At 42.1% G+C, this 20,428-nt stretch overlaps 4 protein-coding genes across 4 annotated transcripts; 2 read left to right on the top strand and 2 right to left on the bottom strand.

Annotated features, from left to right (window-relative positions):
• Positions 1–404: 404 nt before the first annotated feature.
• Positions 405–1,511, bottom strand: LOC306981785 (gamma-crystallin M2-like; the record flags this gene model as incomplete). The annotated part of the gene is made up of 3 exons (XM_079581447.1): positions 1,475–1,511; positions 775–1,017; positions 405–671 (listed from the first exon to the last, which is right to left on the bottom strand). The coding sequence occupies exons 1-3, from the start codon at positions 1,481–1,483 to the stop codon at positions 405–407; spliced, it is 519 nt and encodes a 172-aa protein (XP_079437573.1). The 5' UTR covers positions 1,484–1,511.
• Positions 1,512–4,156: 2,645 nt separating this feature from the next.
• Positions 4,157–4,799, bottom strand: LOC306981784 (gamma-crystallin M3-like; the record flags this gene model as incomplete). The annotated part of the gene is made up of 2 exons (XM_079581446.1): positions 4,157–4,435; positions 4,515–4,799. The coding sequence occupies 2 exons, from the start codon at positions 4,797–4,799 to the stop codon at positions 4,157–4,159; spliced, it is 564 nt and encodes a 187-aa protein (XP_079437572.1).
• Positions 4,800–5,700: 901 nt separating this feature from the next.
• Positions 5,701–6,396, top strand: LOC306981968 (gamma-crystallin S-1-like; the record flags this gene model as incomplete). The annotated part of the gene is made up of 3 exons (XM_079581709.1): positions 5,701–5,718; positions 5,801–6,043; positions 6,124–6,396. 3 exons carry the CDS (start codon positions 5,701–5,703, stop codon positions 6,394–6,396), a joined length of 534 nt encoding a protein of 177 aa, XP_079437835.1.
• Positions 6,397–9,922: 3,526 nt separating this feature from the next.
• LOC306982046 (ETS translocation variant 5-like) lies at positions 9,923–17,317 on the top strand. Its single transcript, XM_079581808.1, has 12 exons — positions 9,923–9,983; positions 10,066–10,147; positions 12,194–12,241; positions 12,329–12,379; positions 13,363–13,471; positions 14,356–14,559; positions 14,640–14,905; positions 14,981–15,043; positions 15,118–15,186; positions 15,270–15,421; positions 15,502–15,603; positions 16,428–17,317. The coding sequence occupies exons 1-12, from the start codon at positions 9,936–9,938 to the stop codon at positions 16,665–16,667; spliced, it is 1,434 nt and encodes a 477-aa protein (XP_079437934.1). The 5' UTR covers positions 9,923–9,935; the 3' UTR covers positions 16,668–17,317.
• Positions 17,318–20,428: the final 3,111 nt, after the last annotated feature.

The following is a 20,428-nucleotide window of genomic DNA, read 5'->3' as shown; positions in this document are numbered from 1 at the left end:
CGAACACTGACTGTTTCCTCTTTAAATGTGTGAAGACCATTAAAATGTGCTCTTGCTCACTGGAGGCTGCAGATCCTTAAGATAAGTCATCTATATGTTCCTTGTTGTTGCAAATAAATGTTTATCTTGGTTCAATTACTTTGCGTACATGAGCTCGAATTAGTTTTTCATTACGTACTTTTGTTTTCTTCATATTTTCTCTATGTCTCTAAGTTAAGAGACATTACTTTTTTTAAAATTTAAATTATCTTTCAAAACAATTACCAAAAATGATGTCAAAACCTGCATGTCGAAATAAAAGTGAGACATTTAGCTAAAAAAATGAAAAAAGAAAGCGAAATATTTGACATGCTGCACATTTATTTTGAAACATCTTTATTGACAGTCAACACGGACCTTCTAAATCACATAATTCTGCGGATGGAGCCGACGCGCGGGCTGACCCCTCCCCACTCGTTGAACCTGCGGTACTGTCCTGGGCCCATGAGGTGCTGGCGCCCCCTGTAGTGCGGGTGCTCATATAAGATCCAGTTTCCCTCTGTGACGTTGCACGAGTGGATGTCGTTGAAGTGGAAGCGGTCGTACAGAGAGGGGCAGTCGTCCGTCAGCTCCATCATCTGACCTCCGAACTCCGGGCGCTCGTAGATCTGCATCCGGTGAGAGCCCTGGTGCTGCGGGGTTAGGAATCAGCCTCAGTTAAAATGCCATATTTTTACACTAACACTTCACTAATATTAATAAAATAAACTCTGAAGTCTTGGCTTCTTGACTCACCGATGGGATCATGCGGCAGGAGCGCACGCAGTCGTTGAAGCCCATCCACCGCTGGTAGTCTGGGTACTCCCCCCTGCGCAGGAAGTACTGGTAGCCGCTGTAGTTGGGCCGTTCGTAGACCATCCACGTCCCCGAGTCGACCCGGATGGAGTTGCAGCGGCTGAAGTGCGAGTGCAGGTCCGAGCACTCGCTGCTGCACTCGTAGTTACGCCCCTGGAAGTTCCTGTCCTCGAAAAACGTGATCTAAAGACGAGACAGTTTACTTATAACCAGGAAAAACAAGCTGCATTCCACACAAGGATCCTGCTAAACCACATTCATTTATTTCTTATTTGACGATTGCTTGGAAAATCCCACTGAGATAGTTCTTGGCCGGGAAGAGTCTGTATTCTGCATGTTTTTAGTGGAAGGATACATCCATGCTTACTCCACAATAAAAAAAAAACATCTGTTCTGTTAATGAACCCTGAGGCTTTCCTGCTGTGTGGGGAAAGCACTAACCACTGTGTCACCATGCAACTCAAATTACAGCCACAGCTAGCTTTACCGTACTCCAAATCTAGAGTCTCAAACACTTTGTCGCTTCTTGTCCAACCATTTGAACTTGACACTCATCTACGTTATCAAAAAGCAATTAGCAGGGCCTTAACTATGTGGTGATTCAACTCTGATATAAAAACAAGTACAGATGTGTCCTCACCTTCCCCATGGTGTCGCTGTGTGTGTCCTGTCTCCTGTCCTGCTGCAGCCCTGGTGTCTCCTGCATTTATAACCCTCATCTGACCTGAGCTTTTGTGATGCCCAACAATCACTGGGCGCGTCAGCTCTTTCCACCTCAACAATATCGTTCTGTAGCAGCGAATCAGCTCTTTTCACAGACACGTTGATAACGTTCGTGATGCCGCTTCTATATGCGCGGTCATCTACGGCCAGCGATTAGCCACCTTCGCCGCGCAGCAAGAAGGTCCCAGGTTCCGTTCCGGGTCTTTGTGTGGAATTTGCATGTTCTGACCCGAGTCTGTGCAGGTTTCCTCCGGGTGCTCTGGTTTTCCCTTACCACTAAAAACAGCAGAAGAGAAGCTGAGTAAATAAAAGTCAATATGAATAAATAAAAACTAAAGTGCATATGTAGTATTAGTTATAAACTTCCGAGGAGTTAATTTTTCTGAAACACAAATGACATGGGAAGAGGGAGAGTGCCATGGGCCGATTTTAAGAACCTCCCAGTCTTAGCCCAAAGTAACCCCCATTTTGTCCATAACCCAGAGTTGTTAGTTATATCTGTCCTAATATAGGGGTCGGGGCATTAACCTAGAAAATATGAAAGTAACTGACAGTATTTTCATCCTTTTTAGAGCACTACATCACATATTTGACCACTGACTTGTGTCGTAATATTTCTCAAAATCCTCATGGGGCCAGTGGTTTCAGGCTGGAGGACTGGATTTTGCCCCCTGGCGTCACGTTGCCTAGCCGACCCCTGCTTTAAAGTACATATGACAGGTTTTAATGCTTTTGAAAATATTATTTAGATGGATAACATCAGTTGCACGTTCATCAGCTGCATAATTATCATTTTATTTCAGTGAAGCAGCAATTTTAATGCAGAAAAGTTATTTTAATTTTAATTGTTGAGCTTGACTCACTCATTTCCCATTGACTTAACATGGTTGCACAGCAACAGTTATAACCTTGTTTACCTTCTTCTATGTCACTTCCTGTCAGTGTAAAAATAAGGAAGTGAAACTATAAACATCATAAAAATGACCAAACTAAAGAAAACTGGGTAAAATCTTTAGCAAAATCTTCAATATAATTGTGTTAACTATGTCTTAGCATAAATTGTGTCTAATGTGTCACATGCACTTTAAGGACATAAAGCTTGGACGAGCTTTAATGACACATCTCCATTTGCAAAAATCATAAACATGACAAAAATCGTCAAACTTGGAAAAAACATGACACAAAAATGACAAAAATGACCATGATCTTAACAGTAAATGTGTTTCTGTAACATCTGTTGTCAAACTTAAGTGAAGGACAGAAAGATGGCGCTTGTAACCTTCTGAAATGTTCTGAAAATGTATATGATTTAGGTCACGGATTACTATGTCAATTTGATTCAATGTATCTGTTTAAATGTATAATGATTCTGCATATCTGCATGGGCCTTTGTCACCTGTTTTATTTCATATTAAGTCAGTAGTGGCTGTTGTAGCTTTAGAATGGGCCCCTTTCAAAAAGCATAAAGATACAAACATTTATTTATTTTATCCTGGACAAAAATGCTTATCTTTTTCTAGAATATGTCCCTTATAGATATGTAAAGTGCATCGTAGTATGAAGAACAGTAGTGCTAATTATTTGTAATACTTAAAGGAATAGGCCACCGTTTTTATATACTAAGACATGTTCTTACCTAGCCTTAGACGTGTTAATATATCCCCGTCTGGTCATTGTCCGTGCGCTCTGCCAGGCAAACGGAGCACATACGCAGCCTCTCCCACATGTCACATAGCTCCAAAAAAGCTCACGATAGAAGCTACCAAGCTCTTCCACGAGTTCCCTATGTAAATAAAGTTACGTGAAGTGTTTTCATGCGAAGTATATTTACACAGAAATGTAGCATGTCAATTTTATAAGCAGATAAAAAGGGGGACTATATTGTGAGGCGTAATGATACGAGGAGCAAAACGTCCGCGCAGTAACTCCTAAAGACTTCCCCCGCTCACTTCCGTCAATAACCTTTAGGAGTTACTGCGCGGACGTTTTGCTACTCGTATCATTACGCCTCACAATATAGTCCCCCTTTTTATTTGCTTATAAAATCGACATGCTACATTTCTGTGTAAATATACTTCGCATGAAAGCACTTCACGTAACTTTATTTAAATAGGGAACACGTGGAAGAGCTTGGTAGCTTCTATCGTGAGCTTTTTTGGAGCTATGTGACATGTGGGAGAGGCTGCGTATGTGCTCCGTTTGCGTGACAGAGCGCACGGACAAAGACCAGACGGGGATATATTAACACGACTAAGGTTAGGTAAGAACATATCTTCGTATATAAAAACGGTGGCCTATTCCTTTAATGAGTAAACATCATAATGATTGTCCAACTACTTTACAGTACTTAAATACTACAGTAAAGGTTAAAGTTTCATGCATTTGCAAAAACATCCAAAGACCATTCATCTTTTCTGCACCTCATGTACTCTGAGCTGCCTTACTAAGATCATTTCCCTGCTGTGAGATGAACAGTTTATTAAATATAAATGAAATGACCAACAAAAGGCACCAGAGGTACGTATTTCAACATTTATTCACATTTCTTTATAATATCTGATCACAGCTTTGTCCTAAACTTTGTCCATTGTCATTGCGCTCAGCAGACGTCCATGATGCGTCGCACGGAGCTGATGCGCTGCACGTTGCTGACGCCCATGTCCCGCAGGTTCCTGTACTCCCCGGGGCGCGCGTACATCATGCGCCCCCTGTAGTTGGCCTGCTCGAACAGCAGCCAGTGGCCCTCCATCACGTTGCACGACTGGCAGTCCGACATGTAGAAGCGCTCCTGCAGGGACTCGCTGTCCTCCATCAGCTCGTGCATCTGCCCGCCGAAGTTCTCACGCTCGTAGACACGGATTCGGAACTGGCCGCGGTGCTGTGGAGGCGACGGGAACATTAGAATTAGTCTGTTTTTGTATAAATAATGCTGAGTAGTCTATGTCTGTGCAGATTACCATAGGGATGACGCGGCAGGAGCGGATGTTGTCCATGAGGCTGGGCCCGCCCCCGCTTGTCTGGCTGCTCATGCGCTGCACGTCCGAGTACTCGCCCCTCCTCAGAAACACCTGGTTCCCCATGAAGTTGGGCCTGTCGTAGACCACGAAGCAGCCGCTGTCCACCCGGCAGGAGCCGCAGCGGTTCAGGTGCATGTGGATGTCCGCGCAGTCGCCGCTGCACTCGTACGAGCGGCCCTGGAAGTTACGCTCCTCGTAGAAAATGATCTGAAATGACAATGACATGCTTTACTCCATGATCCCTGCATGTTAGAAGCAGCCGATGTATTCAAATCAACATCACAAACTAAATATCTTATTGAGGAAATTCACAGAAATAATGCAAGCACAAGCCCTAAATCATCATTACCCTGCCCATGATGTTGGTTTTAGCTGTTGCCAATGATGCTAACCCCATGCGACTTTTATATAGACTTTATATAGACCATCGGCTGCTCATCGCTTTGCTAACGTCTGTTTGAAAAGTGCCTGAGTCATCACCGACGCACATAGATCTGTCCGCATTCATTTGTACTGTAGCCGCAGGCCTCTTTATTGTACCCTGAATGAGGCTCGGGTTCGGGAGAGGTCACACCGGGTCGTCGCCTGTTTGATATCCCGCTTAGTAATGCGAGGCTGTCTGGAAAGTACAGGAGCGAGCAAAATAATAGGTTTAATTAATGTTTTCAGGAGGAAAAAAGTGGTTTAGTCGAGAAATTATAAAGAAAATAGTTATATACTTGAGTGTGTTTATTATGTCTGAAGTCTGGGGTTGACAGATTAACTATTCGGCGTGGCGTGTTTACATGCATGTGTGATCACAACATGCACTGACCTGACTACACAACAATAACAGGGGAAGGAGTATCAATATAATCAATTGTGATGTTCACTTCAGCAACACTGTATACTACATACGACTACTTTTAATTCAGATTGAGTTATTAGGTCATTATTTGGATTCCAGAGACGACCAGCCACAGATGATGGTTTGTTGGTTAAAACAATTGCAGCCTCAGCTAATTATTGCGCGCTCATCTGAATGACAGGGATTTTGCTGCCTGGGCATTTTATAGTCCGCTGTATAAATGTGGAGCTACAGTTTAAACAGAGGAAATTAATCGGACAGGAAACAAAGTCAGACACAATGGAGCGTGCAGCAAAGGTCAGTTTTCTGTTATTTCAATGCAAACCAACCTGCCCTACACTTGACGAACTGGCTTTAACATATTTGTTTTCTCTTGTAGATCATTTTCTATGAGGATAAGAACTTCCTGGGCAAGTACTTCGAGTGCAGCAGTGACTGTTCGGAGCTGAGCGCCCATTTCAGCCGCTGCAACTCGATCCGGGTGGAGTCGGGGACCTGGGTGGTCTACGAGAGGTCCCACTTCACGGGATACCAGTACGTCCTGATCAGAGGAGAGTACCCCAACTACCACAGCTGGAACGGCTACAGCGACACCATACGCTCCTGTCGGGCCATCAGACACGTAAGACTACTGACTGCCAAAGTCCAGAGTATTTTTGGAATATTTGTGTACTTTATTTTTGTCCTTTCGTTTCCATTCAGTCCTCCAATCGCCACCGCCTGCGCATCTACGAGCGGCCAGACTTCAGCGGGCAGATGATGGAGGTGAGCGAGGATCTGACTAATCTGCAGGACCGATGGAGGTACAGAGAGGTCCACTCCGCTCAAGTCCAGGACGGGGTCTGGGTGTTCCACGAGCACCCCAACTACAGGGGGCGCCAGTACCTGCTGGAGAAGGGCGAATACCGGAGACATGTGGACTGGGGCGCGCTGCATCCCTCTATTGGGTCAGTCAGACGGGTCACTGAGGTTTAACAAAAAAGACACGTTGTAAATAAGGATGTGCAGACCAGATGTGCAGATGAGAGTCTTGGATAAAATGTTGTGTGGGAATAAATAGCACTTGTTTAAATGCAAAATGGTCATTCAATCATGTTAAAACGTTAATCAGTTTTAAAATAATTTAGAGCAGGTTTGGGTAAACTTTTTTACTGCAAGTGCAAAATTGGGTTGTTAAGGTTGTCAGGGGGCTTGTGTGGGACATTTTAAACAAGTATAACTTTCAAATAGTCATCGTCTAAACATACAAAATGACAGTGGTTATGCATTACTTTTCATGTATATCAGAAACAATATTCATGAATCTTGTCATACATTTGGAGTTTTGTCATGTTTGCCGGCCGGATGTAAAGGCTAGACAGGCCACATTTGGCCCCTGTGCCTTAGTTTGCCCACCTCTGATTTAGAGCAAAGTGGGTGGTACCAAAGTGGTTTTAAAGACTGTGAAATATGATGTAACATAATTATAATGTTTTTTTTAACTGTTTTTGCAAAACGGATGTGTGATTATGGAATACAGATCCATTATCCACTAATAGGTTTGATGATTAGGCTGATTTAGCCATGAAAGAATTGAAGAAATAATCTAATTTGTAGAAGAACTGAGTCATATTCAAATAGGAGCAAATTAAACGAAGCATAGGGCGCCCTCTTGTGGCAACAGAGGCAGCCTACAAAAGAAAGACTTTCAAATGACACAGTACATATTCTGCAGATCAAACATAACATTTACATGTTTGCATTTATACACATGAACTATTTAGACGTGATGTCAAGAATGGCTTTAAGTTGTCACATTTGCTCATAATATTGTCTATACAATCAACAAAGTAAGCATTTTCTTTACCTTTTAGGCAAAACTTAAATTCAACATTTTAGTCTTTACATAACCTTGCTGTTTATTTCAACTAATCTATCTTGAACTATATTGAAGGATTTTGAAATGAGTAAATATAATTGTTTTTAAATAAGAACCCTTCCAAACACTTATCGCTCTCTATAACAAAACAAAACATTCAAATAAACCTGCACTGTATGAGACACAATCTACACTCCTGACTTTATGATTCGATATAAATCTGATGCAGATCGGTGAGCGTTCGCACTGATGTTGTGTTGCTGGACTGCAGTAAACACGAGACGCTGCCAATCAGTAACACATTGGAAACACAGTGCTGAGCTCAGCCTGTACCGTCCGGCCAACGCTGACCTGGCATTCACAAACCGCTCCGGGACAACAGCTTCTAGACTTTATATCGAATGGCCATTTCCAGTGCCGTCCATCGATGCGTTTATCACAGAATAGATTTACCAGGATTGTGATTTGGGCTCGCCTCGGACTTTAACCTGCTTTGTTCAATTTAGGCCTTTCCAAAGTCTATCTTGAGTTCACATCTTGAGTCTGGTGAGAGAGACTAAGCTTTCTGGCCCTTGTTAAACTTCCAAATCCCCGTCTAGTGTACAGTCATGTGACGCGGCCGCTGTCTGGGTGAATTTTGAAGCGTAAAGTGATCAAAGATGGATCAGAAGTTCAGAGGTGCCTCCCACTGAGACGGGACGTGGTCATGAGTTGGTCTGGGAAAGTCAAGTCCAAGTGAAAGGGATTTGGGTTCTGTAATAAACCATTTTTACTAGATTGTTTCCCCAAAAAGCTACAGACTCTGAAAGAAAATGTAGTTGTGCGACCCAGGGACCCATCTCCAAATCTTGCAGGTTTTAGCCTTAAAAAAACAAACATCTTTATAGGTAAAACAAAGGGGTGTGTGCGCCATTTTAACCCACAATACAAACTTACGGTACAGTAATCCTTAATGATTTTATTACTAATCATTTTACGGTCTTTGCGTAACTATTACTTTCCCAGTACGCCGTGTACCTCCTGCTTTATGTCGGCTTAAATACCTCCGTAGAAAAGAGAGAGAAAAAAAAGTCCGCGTCGCTTTAAGAGAGCTGTGAATTCATGAATGAAACGCAGCCATTCATAAAGAACACAGGGGAGGGGCGTCTCTGTGTCCCGCGTCGCGATTGGCCGGGGCGCTTTGACAAACTGGCTCACGGGCCAATCGGAGGCGAGCACGGGAGGTCGGGCTTCGATGTAGGACCTCGGGAGAAGCTTCATTGAGAAAAACAGAGAGTGGAGTTTTCATGCGCGGAGTTGCAGGCGATGTCGGCTGGGAAACACGATCGGATTATCACGTTTGCGCCATAAAAACTTCACTCGAGGTAGGACGCGTGTTTAGCGCTTGGAAAATGTGATGAAAATGCAGCTTTAGGCGAGCACGCGCGCTTGCTTCGTGTTGTGTGTTGACTTGAAAGCAAACGAGGAGGGGGGGGGGCTCGTGCTTGCTGCTGCTGTTGCGCTAACGCCATTTTCCTGCGTAATGTTTTGGAAGCGATTCACGACCCCTTTTTTCCGCTTCTGTCAGCGTTTTAACAGCGCTTTGTCGTGCTGGTTGTGATCGGTGAAGGCTAAATTATAACTCGTGGAGGTTTTGAGCCGTGGCATGGCGCTGCTGCCCCCCCCTCCCTTCGCCTTTTTTTTTTTTTTTTTTTTTTGGGACCCTTAGGAGACGAGAGTCAGGTTTCAGTCCATTGAGAAAAACAAGGAGGTCCCACGGCTCTGTGCGTCACCGCGAGCTTCATTCACAAATCTGCCAAAGCCGCCGCGCAGGGACGGATTTTGGCTAAACGGGGGGCACGGGGGCTTTTGCATTGGGGGCCCATTTAATAATATAAACGCTACTAGTATAAAAAACGCTACGCTAGTATATAGAACTATAGGGGTAAGAAAGATACGAGCTCAAAACTAGTAGCGAGTGAGGTTGTGGTTTTTCCGTTGTAGAGAAAGCTTGTTAAAGTTGTCATCTGTAACTTTACTTGAACAACATTGCGCCAAAAAAATCGTACATTTTGCTACAAAGAAAACTGCCTCAAGGAAAAACGTTTGTTGTTTTCATCCAGTTAAATCTGTAATTTGCTTAACCTCTTAACTCCCATCTGAACCGAGCACATTTTCTCTCGTTGGCGTTACCCAAATCTAAAAGCTTCTGGAACAAAGTGTCAAAATAGTGACAAAAATTAGGATGAAAATGCAACCAAAGAGCAATGGAGGAAAAAAAGTAAGAAAATTGACAACACGCCAATACGCTTGGAAAAAAAAAGATCAGTTTAGATGAGTTTTGTAGGTCTTAGCTTTAAAATGAGGTGTTTCGCTGGCCTATAGGCTGTGACGTTTTAGATTTGGGTAAAGCTCAACTGGTTAAGAGGTTTAAAAATGGAAGAAAATCCATCTCTTTTTCCACATATGAGATTTATCCATCCACTATAATGAATAGTCACAACAAAAGATACATTTTTATCGACTAAAAAGCGGATTACACAACATACGAAATGAATACACTTGACATTTTTTTACATTAGCGTCTACCACAGTTTTGTAATTTCTGTGATAAACCAGCACTAAAATATCAACTAAAACCCCCTTTGCTGTGTTCCAGGGTGAGGTGCTCTCAGACATGGACGGCTTCTATGACCAGCAGGTTCCCTTCGGGGTGCCTGAGCGGGTGAGTGTCTTATCCTCCATCATATCATGGGATCCCTTTTATAAAGCACCTACAAAGAACTGACCTCAAACTCCTGTTGCAGAGATGTGTCCCTGAAGACGACGTACGAGCAAACGGCAGGAAAAGGAAATTCATGGAGACGGAACTCGCTCAAGACACTGAAGGTAATGGATGGATGGATGGATAGATAGATACTTGGATATATACTTAGATAGATACTTGGATAGATACTTGGATAGATACTTGGATAGATACTTAGATAGACACTTAGATAGCTAGATAGATAGATAGATAGATAGATAGATAGATAGATAGATAGATAGATAGATAGATAGATAGATAGATACTTAGATAGATACTTAGATAGATAGATACTTAGATAGATACTTAGATAGATACTTAGATAGATACTTAGATAGATAGATAGATAGATAGATAGATACTTAGATAGATAGATACTTAGATAGATACTTAGATAGATACTTAGATAGATACTTAGATAGATACTTAGATAGATAGATACTTAGATAGATAGATACTTAGATAGATACTTAGATAGATACTTAGATAGATACTTAGATAGATACTTAGATAGATAGATACTTAGATAGATAGATACTTGGATAGATACTTAGATAGATAGATACTTGGATAGATACTTGGATAGATACTTAGATAGATAGATACTTGGATAGATACTTGGATAGATACTTAGATAGATAGATACTTAGATAGATAGATACTTAGATAGATAGATACTTAGATAGATACTTAGATAGATAGATAGATAGATACTTAGATAGATACTTAGATAGATAGATAGATACTTAGATAGATAGATACTTAGATAGATACTTAGATAGATAGATACTTAGATAGATAGATACTTAGATAGACACTTAGATAGATAGATAGATAGATAGATAGATAGATAGATAGATAGATACTTAGATAGATACTTAGATAGATACTTAGATAGATACTTAGATAGATACTTAGATAGATACTTAGATAGATACTTAGATAGATAGATACTTAGATAGATAGATACTTAGATAGATACTTAGATAGATAGATACTTAGATAGATACTTAGATAGATAGATACTTAGATAGATAGATACTTAGATAGATAGATACTTAGATAGATAGATACTTGGATAGATAGATACTTGGATAGATACTTGGATAGATACTTGGATAGATACTTGGATAGATACTTAGATAGATAGATACTTAGATAGATAGATACTTGGATAGATAGATAGATAGATAGATAGATAGATACTTAGATAGATAGATAGATAGATAGATACTTAGATAGATACTTAGATAGATACTTAGATAGATAGATACTTAGATAGATAGATACTTAGATAGATACTTAGATAGATACTTAGATAGATACTTAGATAGATACTTAGATAGATACTTAGATAGATACTTAGATAGATAGATACTTAGATAGATAGATACTTAGATAGATAGATACTTAGATAGATAGATACTTGGATAGATACTTAGATAGATAGATACTTGGATAGATACTTGGATAGATACTTAGATAGATAGATACTTAGATAGATAGATACTTAGATAGATACTTAGATAGATAGATAGATACTTAGATAGATACTTAGATAGATAGATAGATAGATAGATAGATAGATACTTAGATAGATAGATAGATAGATAGATACTTAGATAGATACTTAGATAGATACTTAGATAGATAGATACTTAGATAGATAGATACTTAGATAGATACTTAGATAGATACTTAGATAGATAGATACTTAGATAGATACTTAGATAGATACTTAGATAGATAGATACTTAGATAGATACTTAGATAGATACTTAGATAGATACTTAGATAGATACTTAGATAGATACTTAGATAGATACTTAGATAGATAGATACTTAGATAGATAGATACTTAGATAGATAGATACTTAGATAGATAGATACTTAGATAGATAGATACTTAGATAGATAGATACTTGGATAGATAGATACTTGGATAGATACTTGGATAGATACTTGGATAGATACTTAGATAGATAGATACTTAGATAGATAGATACTTGGATAGATACTTTGATAGATAGATACTTAGATAGATACTTTATTGACTGAATGGGCAAGTTATAATAATGAAAATGAAGCCATAGCAGTGATTTATAAATGTGTAAATTGTCATTTTTCAGATTTGTTTCAAGACCTTTTCCAGCTCCAGGAGATCTGGATAGCCGAAGGTAACCGTTAACCCAGATCTAATCAAGGAAGTTTCATTTTTAGGATCTATATATTACATTGTTTTCTCGTCTCACATTTATTTACAGCCCAGTCCCCAGATGATGAGCAGTTTGTCCCAGATTTTCAGCCAAATAATGGTGAGTAGATTCAAGAAAATGTCTACAGAAGGGCTTTTTTGTTGCAGATAAAAATACAATTGTGGAAGTGAAAGTTGGCAGCCAGCCGGAAAGTTTGTCACTTATCTTTTAGCTTTTCAATTCAGTGATTCATAACTACAATCTTCATTTATTCTGACCTGGAGCAAGCGTTTGACTTTGTGTTTGTGTCTCTAATGTCGTGATTTTTGGCCCAAACAATTAAAATAGTCGGGTGAACGTGAGTGACAGGAACAGTGTCCTTCATAACGCTGCGATTTGCAAATCCAGCTACCTCACAGTCCGTTTCCACTTTATTTGCATGTTTTAAACGCTTCAAAATATTCAAATCCCCCTCGTGTGCCCTTATCTAAAACCTGATTGGAACCTACCAGAAGCAAAGGTCTTTATGACGCTCCACATTTCTCCTGTTCTAAAACGTTGTCGTCATTGCGAGATAAGGCGGCGACACTAAACCGCTGCGTTTATGGCTGTTCGGGGACGCTGGCTTTCACTAATGTTTGAACAGCGGCTGCAGATGGAAATGTGGACGAGCAGTTGCGTCACAGCGGCGATGACGGCTCTTCTGAGAATGGTGTTGGGGGAAATTGTAATTAGCCCGTACGCGTTATCGAAGGATGGGTGACAGGATTCAAATAAAGGCGCTGCCGGCTTCGGGGCTGTGCAGAATCATTGTCAGAATACTTCATTTTAGCGCTCGCATAAAAGTGTCCCAGTGTGTGCACTTTTCAGTCGTCACTCGGCAGTGAAGCCAGGTGCTTTATTCACTCATACCAACTAACTCTATTCGTGATTCTCCACTGTGATACTTAAAGGGTTTTTTTACACTCCCAGTTCAGGGTTAATCGGTAATTCCTTGTCAAAAATACTCGTGTTTGATGGAGAGAACAACTGTGTGCGCTGATGTATTATTTACTTATCAGATTCCATATTCCTAGTCCTGATTTGTCTGTGTTTTCCCGCAGTGTTGGTGAGTCCAGCGCTCAGTAAAGTGAAGAGAGAGCCCAGTCCGTCCTCTGAGCTGTCTCCGTGCAGGACGCCCCACAGCGACATGTGCCTTTACCCACAATACAGGTACAGCAGCACGCTTTAATCTCCTCAATATTATCTATTCAGGACTGGAGTGACTGGAAAAGCCTGAAAGTGTCACTTAAGTGTCAAAAGTTCACATTAGCAGCAGAATATCCATCATATGTGTCAGATTTACGGCCTTAATTAGACAGTAATAACATCCTTTGGTGCGAATCGCTGGAGCCTTGGCTCCGCCCCTGCGCCGCAGTAACGACTGCAGCAGCAGCTTTTTGTTTTTATAAACTGAGTGACTCATGCGACGTGTCTGCACTTGTGCAAGAGTCTGTTTACTCTTCACCACCAAACCACAATCTGCAGCTCTTAAAGGAGAAGAGCCTCAAAACTGCACGACTGTGGAGGGTGAACTATGTGTCCTTTGTTTCTGTCAGGAAAAGTGGAGCTCAAACTTTTAACACTAAGTACATTTGTAATAACCAGATTAACCTCTTAACCCCCGCCTCAACTGAGCACATCTGTTGCTCTTTTGTGGCTTTTTTTGTCACATTTTTGCCACTTTTTTTGTTGCTCTTTTGTGGCTTTTTTTATTGCGTTTTCGTCAGATTTTCGCCACTTTTTTGTTGCGTCTTCATTGTTTCTTTTGAGTTTTTTATTGTGTTTTTGTCACATTTTTTCCATTGCTTTCATGTACTTTTTTTGTGGGGTTTTGTAGGTGTTTTGTTGTTTTTCTGTTGTGCTTTCATCATTGTTCTCGTCTCATTTTGTGTTGCTCTTTTGAGGCTTTGTTCAAGAAGCTTTTAGATTTGGGTAAAGCCAACCTGAAATATGCTCGGTTCAGGTGGGGGTTAAGAGGTTCAGATCTAAATCTAAAACCAGATCTAAACTGTCAGATGTCTGTGTGGTTAAAGTGTAAAATTCTCCGCCCCCAGTGCCTCCTGTGACGCCAAACCAGCCGCGCTCAAAGCCCCGCCCCCGCTGCAGAGACAGGCTCACCCATTGGCCGCTCTGCCCGTCGCTCACTGCCCGCAGCCCCGCCCCCTTCACCACAGCGCCCCACAGAGCGGCCACAGCTCGCCTTTCGCGCTGCCACACGGCCCGGCGCCCCCGTCTGGAGGATACGGAGCACAGCAGCGGTCAGTTCAGGCTCAGGATGGACTCAGAGTAACACGTGTCCGACAGACCTTCACTAAACCGTCTTGTGAATCCCCCAAAGGTTCCAGAGACAGCTGTCGGACCCCAGCCTGCGGTTCCTGCCCCCCGCCGCCCCTCGGGACTCCCGGCCCCTGTACCAGCGGCACCACTCGGAGCCCGTGGTTCAGTCCGGGGCCATGGGCTTCAAACAGGAGCTGGTGGACCCCCTCTACCCCCAACCGGGACCAGCCCAGACCCACGGCCCCCCTCCTCCTCCTCCGCCTCAGCAGAGCAGCTACAGCCACGTCACGGTCAAACAGGAGCCCCGGGACCACGCCTTCGACGCAGGTCAGTCCTCAGAGTCGTAGGAGAGAATACACGGATCTCCCAGACAGGATTTGACAGGTTTTTGTTTTCTCTCAGACGTCCAAAGCTGCCAGTCCTCGTTCGACAAACCTCCACATTTGTATCAGAATCACCACAATGGTAAGTAGGGTGGACTTTGTATCTACATATACGTTTTCCTGAAGTTTTGATCCTAAATGATTGTGTTTGAACAGGATTCCCACACAACAGGGAGCCGCACATGTACTACGACGACACCTGCGTGGTTCCAGACCGACTCGACGGTAACAGAATAACAACTTTTCTGTTTTTTGTCGGGGGTTAAGACGTTAAACAAACTGTAAACTCGTATTTCTGTTGTTTCCAGGTAAGCTGAAGTCCGAGGGCCTGCCGTACCAGCGCCGCGGCTCGCTCCAGCTCTGGCAGTTCCTCCTCACGCTGTTGGAAAACCCCAACAACGCCCACCTCATCGTCTGGACCGGCCGCAACATGGAGTTCAAGCTCATCGACCCCGAGGAGGTCAGAGACGAGAGAGAGAGGCGGCAGGAGTCTGGTGTAAAACAGAGTGCGGGGAATGACCGCTGTGCTTGTGTCCGCAGGTGGCTCGTCTGTGGGGAGTCCAGAAGAACCGTCCGGCCATGAACTACGACAAGCTGAGCCGGTCCCTGAGATATTACTACGAGAAGGGCATCATGCAGAAGGTACGCACGAGTCACGGTTACAGTTTAGCCTCTTCACCCCCAAATTTGAAAGGTGACACACTGTAGGCCAGAGTAACGCCTCATTTGAAAGCCAAGACCGACAAAACTGATCGAGAGGGATCATTTTTTTCGTGTTGTTGTCGCCTTGCAGTGTTTTTTTGTTTTGTTTTTTCATCACTTTTTTGTCAATTTTTCGTCACTTTTTTTGTCAATTTTTTGCTATGTTTTCAGGGGGTTTTTGTCACTTTTTCCGTCAGTTTTTTTAAATAACTTTTTCATACATTTTTCTTTTTTTTTTACTTTTTTGTCAATTTTTCTGCACTTTTTTGCTTTTGTTGTCAGAATTTTTTTGTCACTTTTTTGTCACTTTTTCATCTATTTTTTTAGGTAACTTTTTGTCATTTTTTTGTTACTTTTTCAGGGGGTTTTGTCACTTTTTCATTACATTTTTTCATCACTTTTTCATCACCGTTTCATCAATTTTTGTCACTTTTTCGTTGCTCTTTTGTCGCTATTTGGACACATATTTTCAAGAAGTTTTTAGATTTGGTTAAAGTGGAACTGGAGACGATGTACTCTGTTCAGGTGGGGGTTCAAAAGTGCATTTTCTTTCTTTTGAAATATCGCCCTCTTCTGGTCATTTTCTGTGATTTGCTTTGTAGAACCAGGGGATAATGTCACAACAGGGCTTTGTAGGTAACCCTCATGTTTGGCTGTTTGTTCTTTTTATCACCTGAAACGTTTCGCTGTGTGGCTTTACCAGAGCGATAAGTGTAAATAATGTTGCTTTAAAATCTCCTCCTCTTCCTCCTCGTCTTCGTCAGGTGGCCGGGGAGCGGTACGTGTACAAGTTCGTGTGTAACCCGGACGCCCTGTTCTCGATGGCGTTCCCCGAAAACCCGCGGCCGACCCAGATCAAGCCGGACCCGGACGCCCCGCTGCCCGTGCCCGACGAGGACGTCCTCGCGCTGCCCCCCTGCGAGGAGGAGGGGCCTTACCTCCCCGACGTCACGGAGCAATGCATCATGGGACTCCCTTACCCCGATGTGCCGTTTTCATACTAGACTCTTTTAACCGTTTGTTTTATATCCACATGTTAACGAGTTCATTCGCACAACTTTACACCAGGATAGAAATAAACCTAATTCTTACATTAACCATATTTCACTCAGTTATTATTATTTTCTTTTCAAAATATTTTCAGAATTTACAAAGAAACAAAGTACTGTTCTATGTTGTTATATTTATGACACAAATGTTAAGTTTCCTTCGCTCTTTCGTGCATATTTTTTTTGTTACATAAGTTGAAACTCTTAAAACTCCTGCGTCGTATTTGACTTTTTTTGTACAAATTGTTTCCGCTTAAACCTCCGTGTGACGTGAATCCAGTTTTCCTGTTTTCAAACTCCTCCTGACCAAAAAGAACCTTTTAAAGCCGTGCTGTTGAAGTATTTTTACCGTAAGGGACTTTGGTGAACTTGTATATTTTGAAAATGTCCGTTTTCCTATTCTCGTTTTTTGACAGAAGTTTAATATTTTTGGCCGATGTTTGCGCTCTAAAACAGATGTCTAATTTCTTGTTAATCGCTTTTGATAATTGTTTGGCTTCAGTGTTTAGACAAAGTTGTATAATTCTGTACGAAGCTCTATTTTTGCTAAGGCTTTGACCCTGCCATGCTGTACCTGTGCCTTCTGCTTCACCTGAACAATAAATGCTGGTTATTCAATAATGTGGCTGAAAATGGAGATTCTTTGACTGTATTTGCTGATTTAAGTGCACTAGCGTTGCTCCCTACTTATATTGTTTCATTCTTATCATATTAAGCAATGCTGAACGTGTAAAACAAAGATTATAGGCATTTACTTTCAGGTTAAACCATTACAATAGTGCCCTCATGTGGGAGTAAATGGTACTGCAGACTGGAGCGCGACCAGCCATTCCCAAAGTCCGGGATCAGAAATTCTCTCAAGGCCCTCAATAACAATAATTTACTCTATTCTAAGGAATAATTTGTTATTTTACGACGAACATTACATGAAAAACAACATCTGGCTTTGACTTTGGGTTTTAAAATCTTACATGTTAGCAAATACATGTGTTTGGGGCCCCCCCTGCAGTGCATCTGAGGCCCCACTTTGGGAACCACTGCTCTACGCGATACAGTCCTGGCATAAAAGGGTTGAGATGATTGACTTCATTGAATAAAGAAAGTATAAGTGATATTCTTTCATCACCTGAACTGATCATTAATCATTAATATATGTTTTTCTAGTGTTGAATCTTACTGATGTCAAACAAAACAGACTCATCCAACTTTACTGGAATGAGAAAATATTTTAGTATTCTGGTTAAATCGATGACAGTGAAGTGAGTGATGAACCTTTAGATCAGCAACATCCCAGCAGACAGGCGATTAATGAAAGGGCAGCAGTAGTTTTGAGTTAGACTTTGTTTGTGACAGCTTCCGGCCGACTGCGGAGTTTCCGGGAGGTGAGATTTTCAAATCTGAGGCTGAGGCTCTGGAAGGGGGGGTTTAGTTACTCTTTAATTATAAAACTTCTTTGTTTGACGAATCCAGCGTCTACATCCAGATCCACCCGAGTCTGAGCTTCTGTCCTTGTGTTTCTTCACCTGAGGCCGAGACTTAAACTCTTGTAGATCACAGGGGACCCAGGTCCCTGAGCTCCTCCAGGTCCCTGAGCTCCTCCAGGTCCCTGAGCTCCTCCAGGTCCCTGAGCTCCTCCAGGTCCCTCCATGGCCTTCATCACACGAGGACAACCATCCACGTCTGTAGATTTAAACCTTCACTGGTGACTCAGGTCTGACTGAGTGCTTGAGGAGCTGGAGCTTCTTCAACCTGATCATCTGCTGGACTCTCAGTGTGTTCTGATGGTCCAGGGGTTAAAAAAGCCTCTGCTGCTCAGACGTGCAGGGTTCGAATCCCGCCTGTGCCAGAGCTGTTGATCCACTTCTGTCTGTGACGTTTGTTCAGACTCAAACCACATTATAGTTTCAAACTAAAGGATCAGACGTCACACATTTAACCAACAGCTCCACTAAACCACACTATACTTTAAAAGTGCTGCTTTCTGTGAGAGAGCGGGAATCGAACCCTCAACCTTTGGATCAGGGACGCTTTATTTCAACTGTCTGCTCTCGTCACTGAGAGTCAGTTCAGTTTAACAAACTCATGACAGTGACACTGAAGCAGCTCCGAGGTGCTGATGTGGTCGAGTGGTTCAGATCTCGGGCTTTAAGAAGTCTCTTCTGCCCTGAGGTCCCGGGTTCGAGTCCCTCTGGGTCTGTCTGCTGTTGCTTTTACACCTGAGAAACACAAGTTTAATAATGAATGAACTGTGCATCTGTTGAGTCAAATAAACTCATAACAGTGACAGACAGTGTGCAGATGTGGTGCAGTGGTTAAAGCACAGGGCTTTAAGAAGACTCACCTGCCTGAGGTCGTAGGTTCGAGTCCCACCTGTTTCTACCACATCTGTAGTTTAGTAAAACTCAAACAACACTATGGTTTAAAACTTTCTGTGAGAGAGCGGGAATCGAACTCTTAACCTTTGGATCAGGAAAGGTTCACTTTATCCAACAGCTCTAGTCACTGAGCTCCTGCCACAGCAAACATCTGGAGTTAAATGTGGTTAATATCAACAAAATCAACTGTGCGTCTGTGAAGTGAAGTCAAATAAACACATGACAGAGAACATCTGCATCCTGATGTGGTTGAGTGGGTAAATCACAGGACTTTGAAAGTGTGTTGACCCTGAGGTTCTGGGATCAAGTCCCACCTGAGTCAGTTAGACTTGAGCCTGTGATGCTTCTGAGAGCTGCAGGGTTTTAGTGACATTATACTTTAGTGACGACACTAAGTAATAAAACTACTTCACTGAGGAGGAATTGAACCCACAACATTTGGTTCACAGAGGACACACAAGTAGCCAAACACTCTCCTCACTGAGCTACTGCCCTGACAAACCACAGTGAATGTCTTTTCTTTTGTATCGTGCGACTCCTTGACCGAGCCTCTTCCTCCCTGAGCTTTACTTCTATAAGCTCCTATAGAAGAACCTGAACCAGATGAAGCAGAGCCGCTGTGGCTCAGAGATAAAGTCACTGCTCTATGACAGTGGGTTTCACAAAGGTCTGAAGGTCTGAAGGTTGTGGGATCGAGCCTGGCTCTGGTCTCAGTGTCACTGAGGTAAACAAACCGGTCAAAAAGGGTCAAAAAAACAAAAACAAAGTGTCAAAAAACAACAAAAACAGGTAAAAAAAAAAAAAGGGTCAAACAAAAACAGAGTGAGAGAAACGAGTAAAAGGGACAAACTCCGGAACACCCCACCAAAAACAGGGGGGAAAATGGGTCGGGGAAAAAAAGGGGCAAAAAGCAATTTTAGAAAAAAATTCCCGCATTTTTTTTTCCCGCATTTTTTTTTTTTTTCATTTTTTGGAAAAAACCCACAAAAATGGGTTAAAAAGCGACAAAATCGGGTCAAAAACGACAAAAACGGGTAAAAAAAAAACAGCAAAAGTGACAAAAAACGACAAAATCAGGCCAAAAACAACAAAACAAGGTCAAAAAGGCTACAAAAGCGACAAAAACTTGGCCTAATATGATAAAACCGGGTCAAAAAAAAACAAAACTGGTCAAAAATGACAAACCGGATGAAAAAAGCGACAAAAACGGGCCAAACACGACAAAACCAGGTCAAAAAGGCTACAAAAGCGACAAAAAACGGGTCAAAAAAGCGACAAAAACGGGCTTAATATGATAAAAACGGGTCAAAAATGACAAACCGGGTCAAAAAGCGACAAAAC

Source organism: Gobius niger (assembly GCF_951799975.1).
Source record: "Gobius niger genome assembly, chromosome: 23".
Classification (NCBI taxonomy): domain Eukaryota; kingdom Metazoa; phylum Chordata; class Actinopteri; order Gobiiformes; family Gobiidae; genus Gobius; species Gobius niger.
The sequence above is the reverse complement of the archived record's forward strand: the minus strand, read 5'-3'. Positions and strand labels throughout refer to the sequence as shown.